Consider the following 20,000-nt stretch of genomic DNA (forward strand, 5'->3'; position numbering starts at 1 on the left):
ACCAGCTGACCGTACCACTCTCTGTAGGGCCTTGCGATCCCTTGAGGGACCAATCTACTGGAGATGTTAGAGACCTGTCTACTGGAGATCTTAGAGACCAGTCTACTGGTGAGAAGTCTAGATTACAGCCTACTGGATATTTTAAGAGACTATCTGACTGGAGAACTTAGAAACTAGCCTACTGGAGATCTAGAGACGAGACAACTGGAGATCTTAGAAACTGGTTACTGGCGATCAAGAGACCTGTCTACTGGCAATCTTCCTGAAGATCTTAAGACAAGACATCCAAGACTAGACTACTGGGGATTTAGAGACAAGTCTACTGGGGATTTAGAGACTAGCCTACTGGGGATTTAGAGACTAGCCTACTGGGGATTTAGAGACTAGACGACTGAAGATTTAGAGACTAGCCTAAGATTTAGAGACTAGCCTACTGGAGATTTAGAGACTAGTCTACTGGGGATTTAGAGACTAGCCTACTGGGGATTTAGAGACTAGTCTACTGGAGATTTAGAGACTAGCCTACTGGGGATTTAGAGACTAGTCTACTGGGGATTTAGAGACTAGCCTACTGGGGATTTAGAGACTAGTCTACTGAAGATTTAGAGACTAGTCTACTGGAGATTTAGAGACTAGTCTACTGGGGATTTAGAGACTAGTCTACTGGGGATTTAGAGACTAGCCTACTGGGGATTTAGAGACTAGTCTACTGGGGATTTAGAGACTAGCCTACTGGGGATTTAGAGACTAGCCTACAGGAGATTTAGAGACTAGCCTACTGGAGATTTAGAGATTAGCCTACTGGGGATTTAGAGACTAGCCTACTGGGGATTTAGAGACTAGTCTACTGGGGATTTAGAGACTAGCCTACTGGGGATTTAGAGACTAGTCTACTGCAGATTTAGAGACTAGTCTACTGGAGATTTAGAGACTAGTCTACTGCAGATTTAGAGACTAGCCTACTGGGATTTAGAGACTAGCCTACTGGGGATTTAGAGACTAGCCTACTGGGATTTAGAGACTAGTCTACTGGAGATTTAGAGACTAGCCTACTGGAGATTTAGAGACTAGCCTACTGGGGATTTAGAGACTAGCCTACTGGGGATTTAGAGACTAGTCTACTGGGGATTTAGAGACTAGTCTTCTGGAGATTTAGAGACTAGTCTACTGGGGATTTAGAGACTAGTCTACTGGGGATTTAGAGACTAGTCTACTGGGGATTTAGAGACTAGTCTACTGGAGATTTAGAGACTAGTCTACTGGAGATTTAGAGACTAGTCTACTGGGGATTTAGAGACTAGCCTACTGAAGATTTAGAGAGTAGTCTACTGGGGATTTAGAGACTAGCCTACTGGGGATTTAGAGACTAGCATACTGGGGATTTAGAGACTAGCCTACTGGGGATTTAGAGACAAGTCTACTGGGGATTTAGAGACTAGTCTACTGGGGATTTAGAGACTAGTCTACTGGAGATTTAGAGACTAGCCTACTGGGATTTAGAGACTAGCCTACTGAAGATTTAGAGACTAGTCTACTGGGGATTTAGAGACTAGTCTACTGAAGATTTAGAGACTAGTCTACTGGGGATTTAGAGACTAGCCTACTGAAGATTTAGAGACTAGCCTACTGGGGATTTAGAGACTAGCCTACTGGAGATTTAGAGACTAGCCTACTGAAGATTTAGAGACTAGCCTACTGGGGATTTAGAGACTAGTCTACTGGGGATTTAGAGACTAGCCTACTGGAGATTTAGAGACTAGCCTACTGAAGATTTAGAGACTAGCCTACTGGGGATTTAGAGACTAGCCTACTGGAGATTTAGAGACTAGCCTACTGGGGATTTAGAGACTAGTCTACTGAAGAATTAGAGACTAGTCTACTGGGGATTTAGAGACTAGTCTACTGGGGATTTAGAGACTAGTCTACTGGGGATTTAGAGACTAGCCTACTGAAGATTTAGAGACTAGCCTACTGGGGATTTAGAGACTAGTCTTCTGGGGATTTAGAGACTAGCCTACTGGGGATTTCGAGACTAGTCTACTGGGGATTTAGAGACTAGTCTACTGGGGATTTAGAGACTAGCCTACTGGAGATTTAGAGACTAGTCTACTGGGGATTTAGAGACTAGCCTACTGGGGATTTAGAGACTAGTCTACTGGGGATTTAGAGACTAGCCTACTGGGGATTTAGAGACTAGCCTACTGGGGATTTCGAGACTAGTCTACTGGGGATTTAGAGACTAGTCTACTGGGGATTTAGAGACTAGCCTACTGGGGATTTAGAGACTAGTCTACTGGGGATTTAGAGACTAGTCTACTGAAGATTTAGAGACTAGTCTACTGGAGATTTAGAGACTAGCTTACTGGGGATTTAGAGACTAGTCTACTGGAGATTTAGAGACTAGCCTACTGGAGATTTAGAGACTAGCCTACTGGAGATTTAGAGACTAGTCTACTGGAGATTTAGAGACTAGTCTACTGGAGATTTAGAGACTAGCCTACTGGAGATTTAGAGACTAGCCTACTGGGGATTTAGAGACTAGCCTACTGAAGATTTAGAGACTAGCCTACTGGAGATTTAGAGACTAGTCTACTGGAGATTTAGAGACTAGCCTACTGGAGATTTAGAGACTAGTCTACTGGAGATTTAGAGACTAGTCTACTGGAGATTTAGAGACTAGCCTACTGGAGATTTAGAGACTAGTCTACTGAAGATTTAGAGACTAGCCTAAGATTTAGAGACTAGCCTACTGGGGATTTAGAGACTAGTCTACTGAAGATTTAGAGACTAGCCTAAGATTTAGAGACTAGTCTACTGGGGATTTAGAGACTAGTCTACTGGGGATTTAGAGACTAGTCTACTGGGGATTTAGAGACTAGACTACTGAAGATTTAGAGACTAGTCTACTGGGGATTTAGAGACTAGTCTACTGGGGATTTAGAGACTAGCCTACTGGAGATTTAGAGACTAGCCTACTGGAGATTTAGAGACTAGCCTACTGGGGATTTAGATACTAGCCTACTGGAGATTTAGAGACTAGCCTACTGGGGATTTAGAGACTAGCCTACTGGGGATTTAGAGACTAGCTTACTGAAGATTTAGAGACTAGCCTAATATTTAGAGACTAGCCTACTGAAGATTTAGAGACTAGTCTACTGGAGATTTAGAGACTAGCCTACTGGAGATTGAGAGACTAGCCTACTGAAGATTGAGAGACTAGCCTGCTGAAGATTTAGAGACTAGACGACTGAAATACTTAAAGAATACTGGAGACCTTAGAGACTAGCCTACCAGAGATCTAGAGGTCTTAGATGCCAGCCTAATGGAAAGACTACACTACTTTAAATCTAAAAGAAGCCTCCTGAATAAAACCAATTATCTCTGACACAAATTAACTACAGTACCAGATCTGGGTGGAAATACAATTTAAAATAATAACTACATATTTGTGCATGATGGATGTTGTCTGATGGAACCAATGGACTGTTCCTGAAAAACCACCCCCCCCACACACCTGACAGTCCAGGCAGATACGAACATAAAAAAAAAAATCAAATAGTATTTTGACCCTTCCTGGTCTGACTAGCTCCTATAGAATGAGAGCAGATGTTTGCCCCTTGGCAGCACACGCCTGCACACCCCTTACTGTGTACCGCCCCCTAGTGGAGAAGGACAAGCTGTGACAGAACTCCACATTCTGCTGTCAACACATTTATTCTGATACGGTGAATCAGTACAAACCCATTTATAAATACCTACTATAAGAGATCAATAATTACTCTGCATATCTAAGCGTTGTTGGTAAAAGCTCAAATATATTGATATATTAATTTATAAAACACACAAGAACCAACAATATGCAATTATAAAACAAGAATAGCGCAACAGAGATATAAGGCACCTATTCATCTTTTAATATCATGAAGTCTAATTATGAATAGGAGGAGCAGATCTGGGTAGCTATATTGTTGCCTCGTAGTTCATATGAGTGAGTCGTCTACGAGGTCTTCTCCCTCTGAGCCAACTCAGGGCTGTGGCCCTTCAGGTAGAAGAGCCAGCTGATGACCTGGCCCTGGCCCTCAGAGCGCGGGCTGGAGATGGTCAGCCTTCCGCTGCAGGGGCCCCGCAGGCCAGGGGGAGGGCCCTCGAACATCACCAGGATGTTGTGGGTCTTCTTGGAGCGGATGGTCTCCACCCCCTTGACGGTGAAGGCAGGGTTGTCCACCTGGAATCAATCAATCAATCAATCAATCAATCAATCAATCAATCAATCAATCAATCAATCAAACAATCAATCAATCAGTCAATCAATCAATCAATCAATCAATCAATCAATCAGCCAACCAATCAATCAATCAATCAATCAATCAATCAATCAACCAACCAATCAATCAAGCAATCAAGCAATCACACAATCAATCAAGCAATCAAACAATCAATCAACCAATCAATCGATCACTTTTCTTACAAAGAGTGTATTGCAAGGCTAAAATGGTACATCGTGGTGTTTGGTTCCAAAGTGTCCGGCGCTTCAGAGACCCTGACCTGGAAGGAGAAGGCGGTGGTCTGCAGGAAGATGTTCTTGAAAGGGATGGAGACGCTGGAGCCAGAGCGGATGGTGAAGGGGCCCTGGGCCTTAGGTGGGGTGCAGGTGCCGTACAAGGGGAACACATACTCCCCCCCGAAACCTGAGGCCAGGGTCAGCGTGCCCCGCACCTCGCCCAGCTGGCACGGCTCGAAGTACACCTCCACGCTGACGTCCGTGCCCGCCTGGTAACCTGGGGCCACATTGATGCTCTTCTCTATAATGAAGTCTGGGCAGTCCGTCTGGGAGGCACGCACAAACACACGCTCTTTAAGTTCACAGACGATACCGACACTAGGGATGTAACGATAAGCGGTATAATGATAAACCGTGATGAAATTTGATTATATTTATCGTGATAAAATCATCATTAAAATCGTGTTCGGTTTCCACGCTACTCACTGTAAATACTGTCCAGCATCAACCAAAGTTAGCAACAGTTTCCGAGACGCATTATTACAATTTTTATGAGAAAAAAAAAGTGCATAGTGCTGCTAATTATGTTTGTGGTTTTCAATATAAAACTTGGTGAAATTATTTCAGTGTGTGTATCAGTAAGTTTTCAGCACATTTTACAATACCGCGATAATACTGATAACCATGATAAATTTTGGTCACTATAATCATGATGTGAACTTCTCACACCGTTACATCACTAACCGACACACGGGGGTAGGATACCTTGGAGGTAGGGCTGGGTATCGATCCGAATTTCAAGAATCGATTCGATTCCGATTCACAAGGTTCAGAATCGATTATCACGATTCAACTCGATTCAATATCGATTCGGTTAGTGTTACTAAAACCAGTTTTTTTTAGCTGTAACCTTAATTACATGACTGCCAAGTTATGCAACACATCAATACTACAGCTGGGTATCAATAATGATTTCCAAAAATGAATGAATTATGAATCATTGAATGAATGAATGAACTATTCATTCCTTCATTCATTAAATAAAAGATCGATTTTGGGATTCATGAATCGATTCTGAATCATTTGATTCAGAATCGATTTAGAATTGATTCATCAATTTTTTAAACCCAGCCCTCCTTTGAGGCCCCCTCCCTGGAAGGCCCCTACCTTGCAGCTGTACTCGGTCTTGACGCGGGAGTAGTTGGTGAGCTTGGCGGAGGCGTGGTGGCCGCTGCCCAGCGGGGCGCGGAAGTAGAGGGGCTTCTCCTGAGGGGCGGGCAGCGCGCGGAGGAGCAGCTCGTACTGGAAGTGGCCCAGCTCCCCGTTGGAGAGAACGAGGCGAGCGGTCGACTCGCCGACCCGCAGGGGCTGGTACTCGAAACTCAGGGTCCCCTGAGGACCACAAACACACACAGACGCACACACACACATGTAAGGGGGGGATAAGCAGTCAGATGTGTGTTTGTCTGTGTGCATGTTTGTTTGTGTGTGTATGTGTGTGTGTGTACAGTATGCCCAATGTAACACATCAAACAATACATTTCTACATAGGAAACTTTTATTAAATATATCATGATTGTATGATATATTATTCTATATATTTCCTCCATATATTTTACATACTATAATATATTGACAGTTAATAAACAGGGGAATATATATATATTTTCTTTGCATTAGGGTGTCCTCAGTTAGACAAACCTTAGAGAGGGCGGGGACAGTGAGCTGGGGGGGCACGCTGACGTCAGGGCAGCGACACTCGGCGCTGAAGTACAGGCTGAGAGGGAGGGGGTTCTCCACCCTGACGGAGGCGGAGGCGGTCTGTCGGACGGGCGTGGTCATCTCTAGGGTGCTGATCACACCGGGGGGAGTGGCTTTGAAGTTCAGAAGGTAGAAAAGGTACTCCCCAGACGTCTCGTTACGGAACGTCACCTGGCGACGACGGAACACTTATTGACACTGCGGCTCTGTGTGTTTGTGTGTGTGTGTCTGTGTGTGTGTGTGTGTTTGTGTGTGTGTGTGCGTGAGCTGACCTTGGCATTAAACTGCCCCTCCTTGTAAGTGAAGAAAGTAATCTTGTAGTCTCTTTTGGCCAGAGCAGGAACATCCACGTAGTCCAGACCCTTAAGGGTCACTGTGTTGTCCAGCTTCTCTGGCTTGGTCATCTCCACCAGTGCCCGGAACCTGTGGACGGAGCAGGAGCAGGCTAGACCGGACTAGACTGGACTAGACTGGGAACAACTCGGACTGGACTAGGTGAGGTGGGGTCAGTCTAGACCAGGGGTCGGTAAACCTTTTTGCCATGAAGTGCCAGTTTGAATTGTTCGTGTTAATTAGTGTGCCTTATCAACGTTGTAGTACGTGTCAAAAGGGGGAAGCTAAGAGATAGATATCAGCTTTATTAAAAAAGCTTGCGTGCCACCACCTTGAAACATAAATTGTATCAAACAGAAATATCTACTTGACTACGTAGGCTATGCTACTATAAAGGAATGCTGCCATCCTCATGAAAACATCCACATCTGAGTTGTCAAGCCATGTGTAAGAAGCTTCTGCAAATCAACAGATGCCTGTCTACCAGTCAGTGTGATCCCTGGCTCTGCTTTCCTTTGCTCAGGTCTGTTATGTGGGGTGTTTGAGTGTTGGCCTGCTTCCCATATCTGGGCATGGCGAGTTTGATGGATTCTGCCTCGTCTGTCTGATCTTTGAAAGCTTTCTTGTGCTTGGTCTCAAAGTGCTGCTTAACACTCTAACCCTAACACACGTTCGGCAAACAGAAAGTACACACAGCACGGTCCTGAAGGGAAAAAAACGAAACACTGATCCTCCTTCACTTTATCTTTCTTAGCCCGCAGGGAGGCTATCGTAAATCCATCACTGAGATTCCTGTGGGAAATGCGAGCGGGAGGCCAAACCGTCTATCAAACTAAGATGGCCGCACGTGCATTGCGTTCCACAGCCAATTTCTGTTTTGGGACCCCTCAAAAACGAGACGATCAATCTCAACGGGTTTATCCCGTCTCAATAAATGTCTATATAAGAGGTGATCTGACATGCAGCTGACAGGGCACTTGAAGATTTCTTAAATAAATCAAACCCCTCTCTCGAGTGCTTATAGCCAGTGTGCCAGTGATTAGGCTGCCGCATGCCAATCAATGGTGGCACGTGTGTCTTAGGTTGCCTACCCCCTGGTCTAGACAAACCTCTGTAAGGAGTGGTTAGAGGACTGTGTGTGTCTGTACGCATGTGTGTGTGTGTGTGTGTGTGTGTCTGTACGCATGTGTGTGTGTGTGCCTTAGGTTGCCTACCCCCTGGTCTAGACAAACCTCTGTAGGAAAGTTTATTCAACTGCATACTACACAGTGTGTATTAAACGAGTGGTTAGAGGACTGTGTGTGTCTGTACGTGTATGTGTGTGTGTGTGTGTGTGTGTGTTAGGGCTGTCAAAAGTGCCATGAAATTGAGTTCCAATATATTCTAATTAATTTAGTACAGTTCGAACGATATTCGAATTTAGACATATTTTTTAAAAAGATTTTTCATGAATAAACTAGCCTAATAAAATAACCCTTGACTGTAATATTGTACTGTGAACACTGTTACCCCTCGCTGAGGTGTTAACTTTCATCTTTCGATAAGGTGCTGGGTCTGGATTATTGCCCGTAAATAAATTGTAGCCTATAAATGTTCTGTTATTAATGTAAATCGCTGCATACGTTTTGATAAATAATATTATTTATTAATATTACAATATTAGAACTCTCAAATTTAGGTTCGAACTTCTTTTTAAAAAAGATATTCGATTTTTGGGGGGACAGCCCTAGTGTGTGAACGTACTGGGCTACTTTTAGAAAAGTTCACAATAAATATTCTGCCCTTGTCCGCAAGGCTTAGATCCTTTTTGCTCTGATCGCTGAGCAGATAACTCATTTGTAATCTCTATCTCTCTGTACTGGCTGCAGGGAATATCCGGAAAGCGCTGTGATGGCTCAAACCCAGAATCCTAACCAGCAGCTCAAGGATTTCCTCATCGTTTTAAATCCCCTTCAATTAGGCCTCAGGCTGCTGTGTCTGCTGCTGTTAATTTGATTCTAAATGATATTGTCAATGCCTTGAATGGGAAAAAACACTGTGCAGCCATCATAGTGGATCTCTTCAAGGCATTGGCAACACTGTGGACCAACTAGAAAGTAGTAGTCGAAATAAATCTAATTTTCATTTGTTTTGTAGAAAGAGAGTTGTTGAAGCTGTCTTCATGTCTGTGCTAGATTATGGTGATGCCTCTGACTCTATTCTTAAGCTTCTGGATGCCGTTTACTACTAGGTAAGCTGCCATTAGGTTTATCACTGGTGACCCCAATAGAACTGGTCATTGTACGCTAATGTTGGGTGGACTTCTCTCTCTCAGAGACACGACAAGCACATGTAGATTTTCATCTATAAGACTGGGAAACTTCCTTCTTATATAACTTCTTTGCTTGTCCAGCCTACTAGCTGTCATAATACACGGTCCTGTGATTCTCTCATATTACATGTCCCTAGGGCTAAAAATGAGTTGGGCAAATTGACTCTTTCTCATTATGCTGCTGCCGCCTGGAACCTTTTGAATGCAACTTTTAAATTGGACTCCTTAGTTCCCATTTTTTAACTTTTACTTTTCCATCATCTTAGTTCTGATTGTACTTGTTTTAATGGACTGGGTTTAACCGGTTTCTTTTCGTCTAGAACCTGTTTTATCGTATGATTTTTTGCCTTGTCTTTATTTAGTTACTCTCTTGCCTGTTTGGTGTTTTTAACATTGACATCAGTATAAATAAGCCTCACACCTCAGTTGAATGTCTCAAGCCAGGTTTAGAGGTTTCTCGAGGTCGACAAATGAAATAATGAAATGAGACCTCTGGGGCTTGGCCAGCCAGTTCTGGACAGGGACCAGCTCGGTGTAGTGCGTCTTGCAGGGCAGCTCGTGGGTGATGGTCGCCGTGGCCTTGGGCGGCTCTGAGGTGCCATGAAGGGTGTAGAGCATTCCTGTCCCGTCAGGGAAGGAGAAGAAAACTGAGCCCTGGTCAGGGGGGGGGTTAGGGTTAGGGTTGGGTTGGGGGGGGGGGTGGAGGAGAGAAGCAGAGGGGAGGACAGTGGAGAAGGAAAACGCCATTATTCCCACCATGCCACCACAACGACGATCACGATCGATTGGTGTTTCTTGCGGTCGGCGGTCACGCCCGTCGGTCTGTAGGCGATGTCTAGGGTCAGGGGGTCAGGGTTGGCACCTGGTGTTTCTTGCCGTCGGCGGTCATGACCTCGGGTTTGTACGTGATGTCGTAGGCTTTGTTCTGCTGGTAGGGGTCGATGATGAAGGAGGCGGGGCCGGTCCAGTGCTCCCCCTCGATGACGGGCCGGAGGGTCCAGCGCTGGTTGGTCCGGTTGGACAGGCACAGGCTCTGGGTGTGCTGGCTACGCACCTGGCACACGAAGCTCACCACCTGGGGAGGCCGGCAGAACACACACATGCTCAGCGCTGGCGTGGTCTCTCTCTGTCTCTCACTCTCTGTCTCTCACTCTCTGTCTCTCTCTCTCTGTCTCTCTCTCTCTGTCTCTCACTCTGTCTCTCGCCCTCTCTCTCTCATTCTCTTTGTCTCACTCTCTGTCTCTCATTCTCTGTCTCTCACTCTGTCTCTCACTCTGTCTTTCACTCTCTGTCTCTCAGTCACTCTCTCACCCTCTCTCTCTCATTCTGTCTCACCCTCTATCTCTCATTCTCTGTCTCACTCTGTCTCTCATTCTCTCTGTCTCTCACTCTCTGTCTCATTCTCTTTGTCTCATTCTCTTTGTCTCACTCTGTCTCTCATTCTCTCTGTCTCTCACTCTCTGTCTCATTCTCTGTCTCATTCTCTTCTCTCTTTACTCTCTCTCTCCCTTTGTGAGCGTGCATGAGTATACGGTGTGTGTGTGTATGCGTGTGCATGGCTGTGTGTGCTCTGTGTATGAGTGATTATGAGTGTGTGTATGTGAGAGTGTGTGTGTGTGTGTGTGCATGGCTGGGTGTGCTCTCAGTGTGAGTGATTATGAGTTTGTGTAGGTGTGTATGTGTGTGTGTGTGTGTGCATGGCTGGGTGTGCTCTCAGTGTATGAGTGATTATGAGTGTGTGTATGTGAGAGTGTGTGTGTGTGCATGGCTGTGTGTGCTCTCAGTGTGTGAGTGATTATGAGTTTGTGTATGTATGTTGTGTTTGTGTGTGTGTGTGTGTGTGTGTGCATGGCTGGTGGTGTGCTCTCAGTGTATGAATGCTTATGAGTGGGAGTGTGTGTGTGTGTCTGTGTGAGACCCACCTCCTTGTTGACCGGGGGGATGATACAGGACCCGGCCAGGGTGAGTGTGAGGGGCGCGGTGCCCTCCACGGCGCAGGGCAGCTGGTCGTAGCGCAGGTCCTGGCTCAGCTCCGCCGGGCTGAAGGTCACCTGGAGGGGCACCTCCATGCCGGGAACGATGTACCCCTCCGCCGGAGAGATGGAGAAGTCTGGAGCGAACCTCTTCACGTCCCACTGGAACCTGTGACACGCACACACACACACACACACACGTTAAAAACACGACTCTCACACATTCACACGTCTGACACATTTACAGACCCATGATCGACCAGAATCTATTCTCCCCGTTGCTTGAAGGGGTGAAACCAGCACTCAGGAGAGCGGAAAGTAGGTCACTCCCAAAAGCAAGACCCAGATAAGCTGACAGATAAAGAAGTGGTGCGTGGAAACTAATGAGCATTAACACTGGAGGGGAAAAGTACCCTATATCTGTGTGTGTGAGTGTGTGTGTGTGTGTGTGTGTGTGTGTGTGTGTGTGTGTGTGCGTGTGTGTGCCCACGTTGTGTTACCTGGCCCCTACGTCTCCCGTGTTGGTCATTACTATGCGTCGCGTGGCCTTGCAGCGCTGAGTGACCGCGCCGAAGGTCAGGTAGTCCTGGTCCAGACGGACCTCCACGCCCTGGCAGCAGCCGCTCAGCTCCACCAGGGGGCGCAGCACGCCGGCGCACTCTGCCTGCAGCTCGGCGCGGAACGGCGCCATCCGCTGGCGGGGCGAGAACAGCAGCTCCGCCACGCAGCGGCCGCCGCACGGCTTCAGGGTCACCTCCGCCGCCGGGGTCACCGACAGCACCTGGTCGGGGGTGCGGGGTTACCACAGCGTGTGTGTGTGTGTCTTGTCAAACTGGCAAACCACTAAAACAACATCAACATAAAATAACAACACAATCCAGGGAAAGTTCCCATTTCTCCCCCCTAGAGGGGAAAACAGTCATTGCAGCTGGTCAACTGTGTGTGTCCTACCCTGGAGTCCAGCAGCAGGTGCGTGGTGGTCTTGAGCAGCAGGGAGAAGGTGAGGGCTGACGGGCTGTTGTTGACCAGAGGGATGATCTTCTTGCTCTTCCGGCCCACCTGAAGAGCCCCCAGGTTCACCTGACGCTGGGCGGGGTCCTCCAGCTCCACCTGGAGACACGCAGCCCCCGTCAGACACGCCGGAAACACACTCCAACAACGCACACACACACACGCAGACACACACACACACCTTCATCTCGACGCCTTGACCCAGGATCTCCACCAGCTGCGTGGCGCAGTCGTTGATGGTGAAGAGCAGCTTGTCGTGGTAGCGCCCGGCCTCGCGGGGGTGGAAGGTGACGGGCACCTCCGTGGTGCCACCGGGGGGCAGCACCTGCGGCTGGAAGCCCACCTCCAGGTAGGGCGTGTTCTCGAACTGGCACTCTAGACTGAAGCACACGGGGAAGTAACTCTCGAGATCGGAGCACGGGGCGACACAGATGACGCGCTCTCAGGACAGGAGCGCAGGTAAGATACGCACACACACACACACACACACACACACACACACACGCTTACTGGCTCTGCTTACCGAAACGGCAGACTGCTAGTCAGCCATCTTGACGGTTGCTTAGTTACCTGATGCCCCTCTGGCCCTTGTTGCTGATGGAGAGGGGGTGGCAGAGGGGCGCCATGCCGGGGCAGTAGAGGAAGCTCATGCCAAAGTCGTGTTTGAGGAAGGAGAAGTCCAGGCCGGGGGGCGCGGCGGAGCCCGCCAGGGAGCACCTGAACACCACTCCGTTCTTCACCTGCTCAGAGGACATGGAGGGATGGAGGGAGCACGGACAAAAATAGAGAAGAAAGAAAAATGAATAAATAAAAAACACAGTATATCTACTTTTTTTTTCTTCATTTCTAAAGAAAACAAAACACTTTTTATTTTTTATTTCAAACAACAAAAAACACACACAGAAAAAAAAAACAAGGGGGGGGGAACAGACCATACAAAACAAGGAATAAACAAGGGAACTGTTCAAAAGAGCAGACAGGCAAAAAAGACACACTCTAAGCAGTCACAACGTCACTGATTGCAGCTGAAAACACAGCATCTACTTAACCAAATGAAGGGGGTATAAACAGCCACACAGGCACACAAGGAGCGGCTAGTAAGGGGCTAGTGCTGACGACTCATGGAAACATGGCGTCTTCTCAGAGCGCTGCTAGAACGAGACAAACGAAGCCTCTGACCCTTGTCCTCGCGTCCCTACCTTGATGTTGAGTCCCGTGTCCCGGAGGACACACCTCTGCTGGGGAACGAAGGTGAGGGAGCAGCGGATCTGCCCGCCCACCTCCACGCTGGCCCTCGCTGGCTCCACACGCAGGTGGCGCTGCAGCTTAGCGCTGCCCCAGAGCTCCAGCTCAACGTCCAGACTGAACCTCCCGGGGTTGGACACCAGGAACGCGCAGGACGACTTGTCACTGAGCTCCACCTGAACGCGCAACGAATGAAGACGCATCAGTGTGTACGGTATGTGAGAGTGTGCGTGTGTGTGTGTGTGTGTTAGGGCTGTCAAAAAAAAGTTCGAAAAAAATTAAAATATCTTTTTTTTAAAGAAGTTCGAACCTAAATTTGAGAGTTCGAATATTGTAATATTAATAAATAATATTATTTATCAAAAATTATGCAGCGATTAACATTAATAACAGAACATTTATAGGCTACATTTATTTACGGGCAATAATCCAGACCCAGCACCTTATTGAAACATGAACGTTAACACCTTAGCGAGGGGTAACAGTGTTTACAGTACAATATTACAGTCAAGGGTTATTTGATTAAGCTATTATATTCATGAAAAATCTTCTTTTTTTTTTAAATGTATAAATTCGAATATCGTTCGAACTCTACTAAATTAATTCGAATATATTCAAACTCAATTTCATGGCTGCCCCAGTGTGTGTGTGTATACATGAAAGCGTGTGCAGCTGAGTGAGTCACCTTTTTGAAATCGACCAGGTGTGTGACGGCGGGGTCCAGCTCAGTGAGGTCCCCCTCGGGGCTCTGGTAGAGGACGCAGGCGGTCATGCTGTAGCCCTCGGCCTTCACGTTCAGACACAGGGGCTCCACCTTCCCCCGCACCCGCAACACCGGGTTAAAGGTCACCGGGCCCTCCTGGCTCGGCGTGTACGACACCGCCACGGGCAACCTGGGGACACGCACGCAGACGGGGGCGGGGCTAGGCGTGCGGAGCCTAGACGGCGTCCGTGTGTGTGTGATTGTGTGTGTGTGTGTGTGTGTGTGTGTGTGTGGTAGAGGTAGTCTACCGGTGTTTGGGGGGTACAGTTCCCTCCATGGGCTGGAGCAGCAGGCTCTCCTGGAAGGCCTCCGAGTGGCACGACGCCTCCAGGACGGAGAAGGAGAACGGCTGCTCCTCTCTGTTCACCAGATACACCGTCTGCTCCACCCTGCGGCCTGGGGTGGAGGCGGAGTTTAGAGGTTTAGGCTAAAGTACACGTTCAGAGTGCAGCGTGGTGTGTTAGTTCAGGACAGGTGTAGTGTACGGGTTTTGGGTGCAGCCAGGTACAGGGGGGGCGTGGCCTGACCTAGCAGCAGGGGTCCCAGATTGAGGTGGGCGTGGTCCAGGTAGACCAGGGGCTCGCTGGCGGTGCCCAGTAGGAGGAAGGGCACGGACAGGGACAGCTCCGGGATCAGGAACGTCCAGAACGACTCTACGATGTCCAGCTCCTCCGCGACGAACTCAAATGCCACCTGGACACACGGGACAAGGTCGGACCGGCCGCACGCACTTCCCTAACGCCGTGCCGCAGCTCAACACGACAGAAACTCAACACAACCGGCACAGCCACGGGAGTCGGGGCCTCACCTCCACCTTCTTCCCAGGCTGGATGCTCATCGTGGGGGTGAGACAGCAGAAGGGCGAGGGGCCGGAGTCCTCACACTTCCATAGGAAGGAATATGCCTTGTGGGTGGGGTTCACCACACTGAACCGTCTGGGGATGGGACAGTGACATAACACTGAGCTGTCCGAGGATGGGATGCAGTATCGCCATAACACTACTGATGCCTACCAGTCCATCTGTCTACAGTATCTGCCTAACTATCCGCCCCCCCCCTACCTGGGTATGTGGGCTCCGATGCCAACGGAGCGGAACTCGATGACGCGTGTGTCCGGGTGCAGGGGGGCCCTGGGCGGGGCCCCGTGGGGGCCGCGCAGGTCTGGGTTGCGTCTGTTCCCGCTGATGTAGTCGGAGTCCTCCAGGTGGAAGTGGCAGTGAGGCAGCAGACTGCGTCCGCTCACTGTCACGATCGGACCCTGCTCGTCCTTCAGGTTTGGGATGCTGCCGATACGTGCGCGCGCACACACACACACACACACACACACACACACACACACACACACACACACAGGCACACACACACAGGCACGCACACACACACAAATTCACACACACAGGCAGGCATGCACACAAACAAGCACACAAACATACACACACACAGTTGTCAAAATTTAATTCTTTCATGAGGAATTGACAAGGTTTGGATTTTTCTCCATATAAATGTGTGTACAGCATTCCTTGTACTGTGTGTGTGTGTGTGTGTGTGTGTGTGTGTGTGAATGTGTGTGTGTGTGTGTGTGTGTGTACCTGCAGACCAGTCTGGCCTCGTACTCTGCCACCTCCAGAGGGGAGAAGCGGATGTGGAAGGTGTGTGTGGCCCCGGGGCCGAGGGTACCGGCACTGGGCTCCACTGAAAAGGGCGGGAGCTCCGGGTTCCCCAGCATCAGCGCGGACACGCTCTCTAACGAGCTGGCGGGGCGCAGCGCTGACCCGGTGCCTGGGGTTACACCTGACACACGAAACAAACGACCCCCCCATCACATGCCATGACACACCGTCAGTCAGACTGCAATACCTTGTCCTACCTCATGGTGAGAGCAACAACGACAGCGGCAGCGAAGTTTTAGCGGAGCAGCAGACCACATGCTTATTCAATGTTGACCCAAAGCACACTGCGTCTAGTGTATGCATCGCAGCCGAGGGCATCAACTGGGTCAGAACACCAGCAGTGCTCTACTGCCCCTCCTGGTTGCGGGTTGTAATATTGTTTCACCGCCGCTGCCACTGTCGTTGTTGCTCTCACCACAAGGAAGGACGAAGTATTGAAGTGGGAATGACTGTACACTACAGGGTGACACGGGAGTGGATTTTCATAACATAACAGAGTAGCCTGCCAGCTTTCATACTCATGTTTGCAAGAAGGCATAATGAACTGATGTGGGTCACTTGTTAGCAGTTGTTAGTTTGACGGACTTTCTAGACTAGAGTACCTCTGTGTTGGAAGCCGACCGTCTTGCCAGATCTTTCTATGAGAACGTGCCAGGAAAACTCCAGCTGCACATTACCCTGGTTCACCATAGGGAGTCTGGGGGAGGACATGAACACAGCTAAGTACACACACAGAGACACGCACACACACGCACAACAAAATACACTACACACACGCACGCTCCAACTCACTGGAAGACTCTGGTCTGGTAGAGCAGTGTGTCTTTGAAGCGGATGGGCTCAGCGCTGCAGGTGAACTTGGCGTGGTCACAGACAGCTCTGACACACAGCTCCAGCTCCTGCTGGGAGTCCTTCACTACAGAGCAGCACGGCTCTGGGTCTGTCTCTATCACCTGACCACACACACATGCACACACACGCATGCACGCACGCACGCACACACACACAAGCAAAGCTTCAGTGCGAGTCCACTTGTAGGACTTGTGTATGTGATATGTATTTGTTTATTTGCATGTGTGTGCGTGTGTGAGTGTGTGTGTGTGTGTGTGTGTGTGTGTGTGTGTGTACAGTGAGTCTGTATGAGTGTATGCATGACTACAGTATGCCTGTATGTGTGTGTGTGTGTGTACAGTAAGTCTGTATGAGTGTGTGCATGACCACAGTATGCCTGTATGTATGTGTGTGTGTGTGTGTGTGTGTATGTGTGTGTGTACAGTGAGTCTGTATGAGTGTGTGCATGACTACTGTATGCCTGTATGTGTGTCTGTGTGTGTGTGTGTATATATGTGTGTGTGTACAGTGAGTCTGTATGAGTGTGTGCATGACTACAGTATGCCTGTATGTATGCCTGTATGTATGTGTGTGTGTGTGTGTGTGTATGTGTGTGTGTGTGTTCACCTTCTTCTTGGCAGGCTGCTCGCTCCCCGCGTGTCCACTGGTGTCCAGCCACCTGACTGTCCTGCACCGGTCGTCCCAGTCGGGCACCTGGTCCACGGGCTCCTGGAACTCCACCCTGCTCAGCCTGCACCTCACCGGCTGCTCGCTGAGCCGCAGGGGCTGCTGGGAGCAGAGGGTGACGGTGACGTCCTTGGAGCAGCCGGCGTGGAGGTGTCCCACCCGGGGGGAGAAGCTGAGCTGGGGCGTCTCGCTGGGCCAGTGGAAGCGCAGCGTGTGACCGGAGGTCAGGTTGGACATGGTGAAGCTGCGCTGGTAGGAGCGGCCCACGTGGCAGTCTCCGAACCGGAGCAGCTCGCAGCCTCCTGCGCTCACACACACACACACACGCGCGCGCACACACGCACACACACACACAGCGCCACTGAAACACTGCCAAACTAACCAGCTAACTGACTACATACTGTAACTAGGTGGTTCACTAACTTCAATAACTCAGCAAGTACAATGATAGGGCTGGGTATCGATTCGAATTTCAAGAATCGATTGGATTCCGATTCACAAGGTTCAGAATCGATTATCACGATTCCATTCGATTCAATATCGATTCGGTTAGTGTTACTAAAACAGTAGTGTTTTTTTTTAGCTGTAACCTTAATTACATGACTGCCAAGTTATGCAACACATCAATACTAGGGCTGGGTATCGATACTGATTTCCAAAAATGAATGAATTAAACATTGAATGAATTAATGAACTATTCATTCCTTCATTTATTCATTCATTCATTCAATAGAAGATCGATTTTGGGATTCATTAATCGATTCGGAATCATTTGATTCGGAATCGATTCAGAATCAATTAATACATTTTTTAAACCCAGCCCTATACAATGAGTAACTAGTTTAGTCATTATCTACCTAGCTGCCTGGCTGACAGCTGAATTACCTAACTAACTAGCTAATGCCGAGCTCAAACAACAGGATTTTTGTGCCGATTTATCCCCAATTTACGCCTCCCGACAATCGGAGGAGAAATCTGGTCTGGAATGTTGGTTGGTACCGATGTTCGGCCCAGATGATCTTGTAATATGAGGGGTTTACAGATCCAATCTTAAACCTCCCGATCGGCTGGCAGACCCATCGGGGCGGCCCCGATAATATCAAACATGTTTAGATTATTACGTCACTACTTTACAAGCGAGACCAGTGGTTTGTTGCTCCCTCGGGCACGATAATATCTCGTAGTGTGTGATGAGCCATTATTTCTTAAGTCTCTAGTGTGTGCTTGTCTGAGATTCGCGAGAAGAACATCTGTTAAGATTCTCCTGATGTGCGTGATGCGACCCGATTTCCAAATCGGTTAGGATTTGAAATATCCTGTAGTGTGAGAGGTGCATAGGAGGTCATGTGAGCAGACGCTGGCTAACCATTGGCTGCCTCCTCCTCCTCCTCCTCCTCCTGTGTAGCTGGGCTGCTGATGTTGTCGAGGGCGATGTCGTTGTGGTAGCCCTCTCCCAGAAGGTGGATGAGCATGTCTTCGTACTGGTTATCCTCCACCTGCAGACGCATGCTGGCCTCCGCCCTGAGGGCCTCTAGGGGACAGAAGTCCACCTCGAACTGCGCCTGCTGTCCCACACTCAGCCTAAAGGAGGCGCTGTGGGCCAGCTGGCTCTCTGGAAGACACACGAGAGAGTTAGTCCAAATACAGTCTAAACCATATTCTATAACCATACTACTGTGTTACTGTACAGATAGGAGGTGCTGAGCTGTGTGTGTGTGTGTGTGTGTGTGCGTGTGAGGTGCCCACCGGTGCCTGCAGGACCCTCTAGGTGTGAGGAGGAGAGGGTGAGACTGTCGGTCTTGGGAGCAGCTCTCAGGGTGAACACACCCTTCTTATCCAGAAGGTTGATGAGCACCTGCACGCACACAAACACAAACAAACCAACAAATCAATAAATTCATACAATTCTGTTGTAGCATCTTCCAGCGGCAGGGTCAGGCTGAGGGTGTGTTTTTTAGGGGTCAAGGGTCAGGGTTCACCTGAGCAGGTACGTTGCCGTCGTTCTTCAGCAGCAGCGGCAGGGTGTGTGTGCGTCCCACTAGCAGGCGTTTGAACTGCATTAGGGGGTGTCCCTGGGCGGTCCGGAGGACTGGACGCACCACTGTCACGCTGGGCAGGTTACCCTCTCCCATCAGGTCAAACACCAGGGCCTTGGACTTGGCCGTCGGCACCAGACTGACACACACACGCACGCACGCACGCACACACACACACACACACACACACACACACACACACACACACACACACACAAACGCAAACACACACACAAAGATCATAAAGCAGCCTAAGGAGCAAGAAGGACCTCCTGCAAACACAGAAGACGCACACACACACACACACACACACACACACACACACACACACACACACACACACACACACACACACACGGTACCTGGAAGCCCCCTCCAGACAGGCCTCAAACACGGCGTGGTACGTCTGCATGGTCTGGGGGACGAAGGTGACCACGGCGAAGGCGTGGGAGTGGCTCGGGACGCACATTCTGGACGGAGTCAACTCAAACACCTCTGCGCTGCGCATGGACATCTGTAACGAACGGCCAGTGACACACTTCAGTTACAGCCACACGGAGCTACCGCGGGTTAGGGGTTAGGGGTGAGAGGTTAGGGGGGAGGGGGCGGGCCTACCTTGGTGCTGGCAGACTTGACGGTCAAGCTGAGCTCGCAGGGCACCTTGCCGGTGTTGGTGAGGCGGAAGCGGGCCTTGGCGGGCCGGCCCACCAGAACGTTGTTGAAGACGAACTTGTTCTCGTCCAGGATGTAGACGCCCTCCGCCTGTCTGTACTGCTCGGACAGCAGCTGGCCGGCACTGGGGCAGAGGCGGTGCTCCTCAAAGATGGACGCCACGTCCTTGTAGGCTATACCTGGTCGCACGACGACAGACGGGACGT

The 20,000-nt window shown here is 49.2% G+C and overlaps 1 protein-coding gene across 1 annotated transcript in view; it reads right to left on the minus strand.

The window, feature by feature from the left end:
* Nucleotides 1-3,997: 3,997 nt before the first annotated feature.
* Nucleotides 3,998-20,000, minus strand: part of hydin (HYDIN axonemal central pair apparatus protein) — a gene marked incomplete at both ends in the record, with an annotated part of 48,537 nt that continues 32,534 nt past the window's right edge. The window contains 27 exons of the mRNA XM_084451386.1: nucleotides 3,998-4,225; nucleotides 4,546-4,827; nucleotides 5,669-5,893; nucleotides 6,203-6,433; nucleotides 6,535-6,685; nucleotides 9,397-9,560; nucleotides 9,769-9,981; nucleotides 10,829-11,048; nucleotides 11,380-11,660; nucleotides 11,831-11,989; nucleotides 12,072-12,270; nucleotides 12,461-12,630; nucleotides 13,090-13,311; nucleotides 13,821-14,028; nucleotides 14,147-14,294; nucleotides 14,426-14,591; nucleotides 14,707-14,833; nucleotides 14,960-15,181; nucleotides 15,488-15,689; nucleotides 16,171-16,265; nucleotides 16,361-16,521; nucleotides 17,027-17,388; nucleotides 18,453-18,698; nucleotides 18,833-18,941; nucleotides 19,066-19,261; nucleotides 19,485-19,636; nucleotides 19,738-19,973. Coding sequence (XP_084307512.1) covers nucleotides 3,998-4,225; nucleotides 4,546-4,827; nucleotides 5,669-5,893; nucleotides 6,203-6,433; nucleotides 6,535-6,685; nucleotides 9,397-9,560; nucleotides 9,769-9,981; nucleotides 10,829-11,048; nucleotides 11,380-11,660; nucleotides 11,831-11,989; nucleotides 12,072-12,270; nucleotides 12,461-12,630; nucleotides 13,090-13,311; nucleotides 13,821-14,028; nucleotides 14,147-14,294; nucleotides 14,426-14,591; nucleotides 14,707-14,833; nucleotides 14,960-15,181; nucleotides 15,488-15,689; nucleotides 16,171-16,265; nucleotides 16,361-16,521; nucleotides 17,027-17,388; nucleotides 18,453-18,698; nucleotides 18,833-18,941; nucleotides 19,066-19,261; nucleotides 19,485-19,636; nucleotides 19,738-19,973 — 5,375 coding nt within the window. The remainder of the gene's footprint in view (nucleotides 4,226-4,545; nucleotides 4,828-5,668; nucleotides 5,894-6,202; nucleotides 6,434-6,534; nucleotides 6,686-9,396; nucleotides 9,561-9,768; nucleotides 9,982-10,828; nucleotides 11,049-11,379; nucleotides 11,661-11,830; nucleotides 11,990-12,071; nucleotides 12,271-12,460; nucleotides 12,631-13,089; nucleotides 13,312-13,820; nucleotides 14,029-14,146; nucleotides 14,295-14,425; nucleotides 14,592-14,706; nucleotides 14,834-14,959; nucleotides 15,182-15,487; nucleotides 15,690-16,170; nucleotides 16,266-16,360; nucleotides 16,522-17,026; nucleotides 17,389-18,452; nucleotides 18,699-18,832; nucleotides 18,942-19,065; nucleotides 19,262-19,484; nucleotides 19,637-19,737; nucleotides 19,974-20,000) is intronic.

Source organism: Borostomias antarcticus, assembly GCF_949987555.1.
Source record: "Borostomias antarcticus genome assembly, chromosome: 16".
NCBI classification, from domain to species: Eukaryota; Metazoa; Chordata; class Actinopteri; order Stomiiformes; family Stomiidae; genus Borostomias; species Borostomias antarcticus.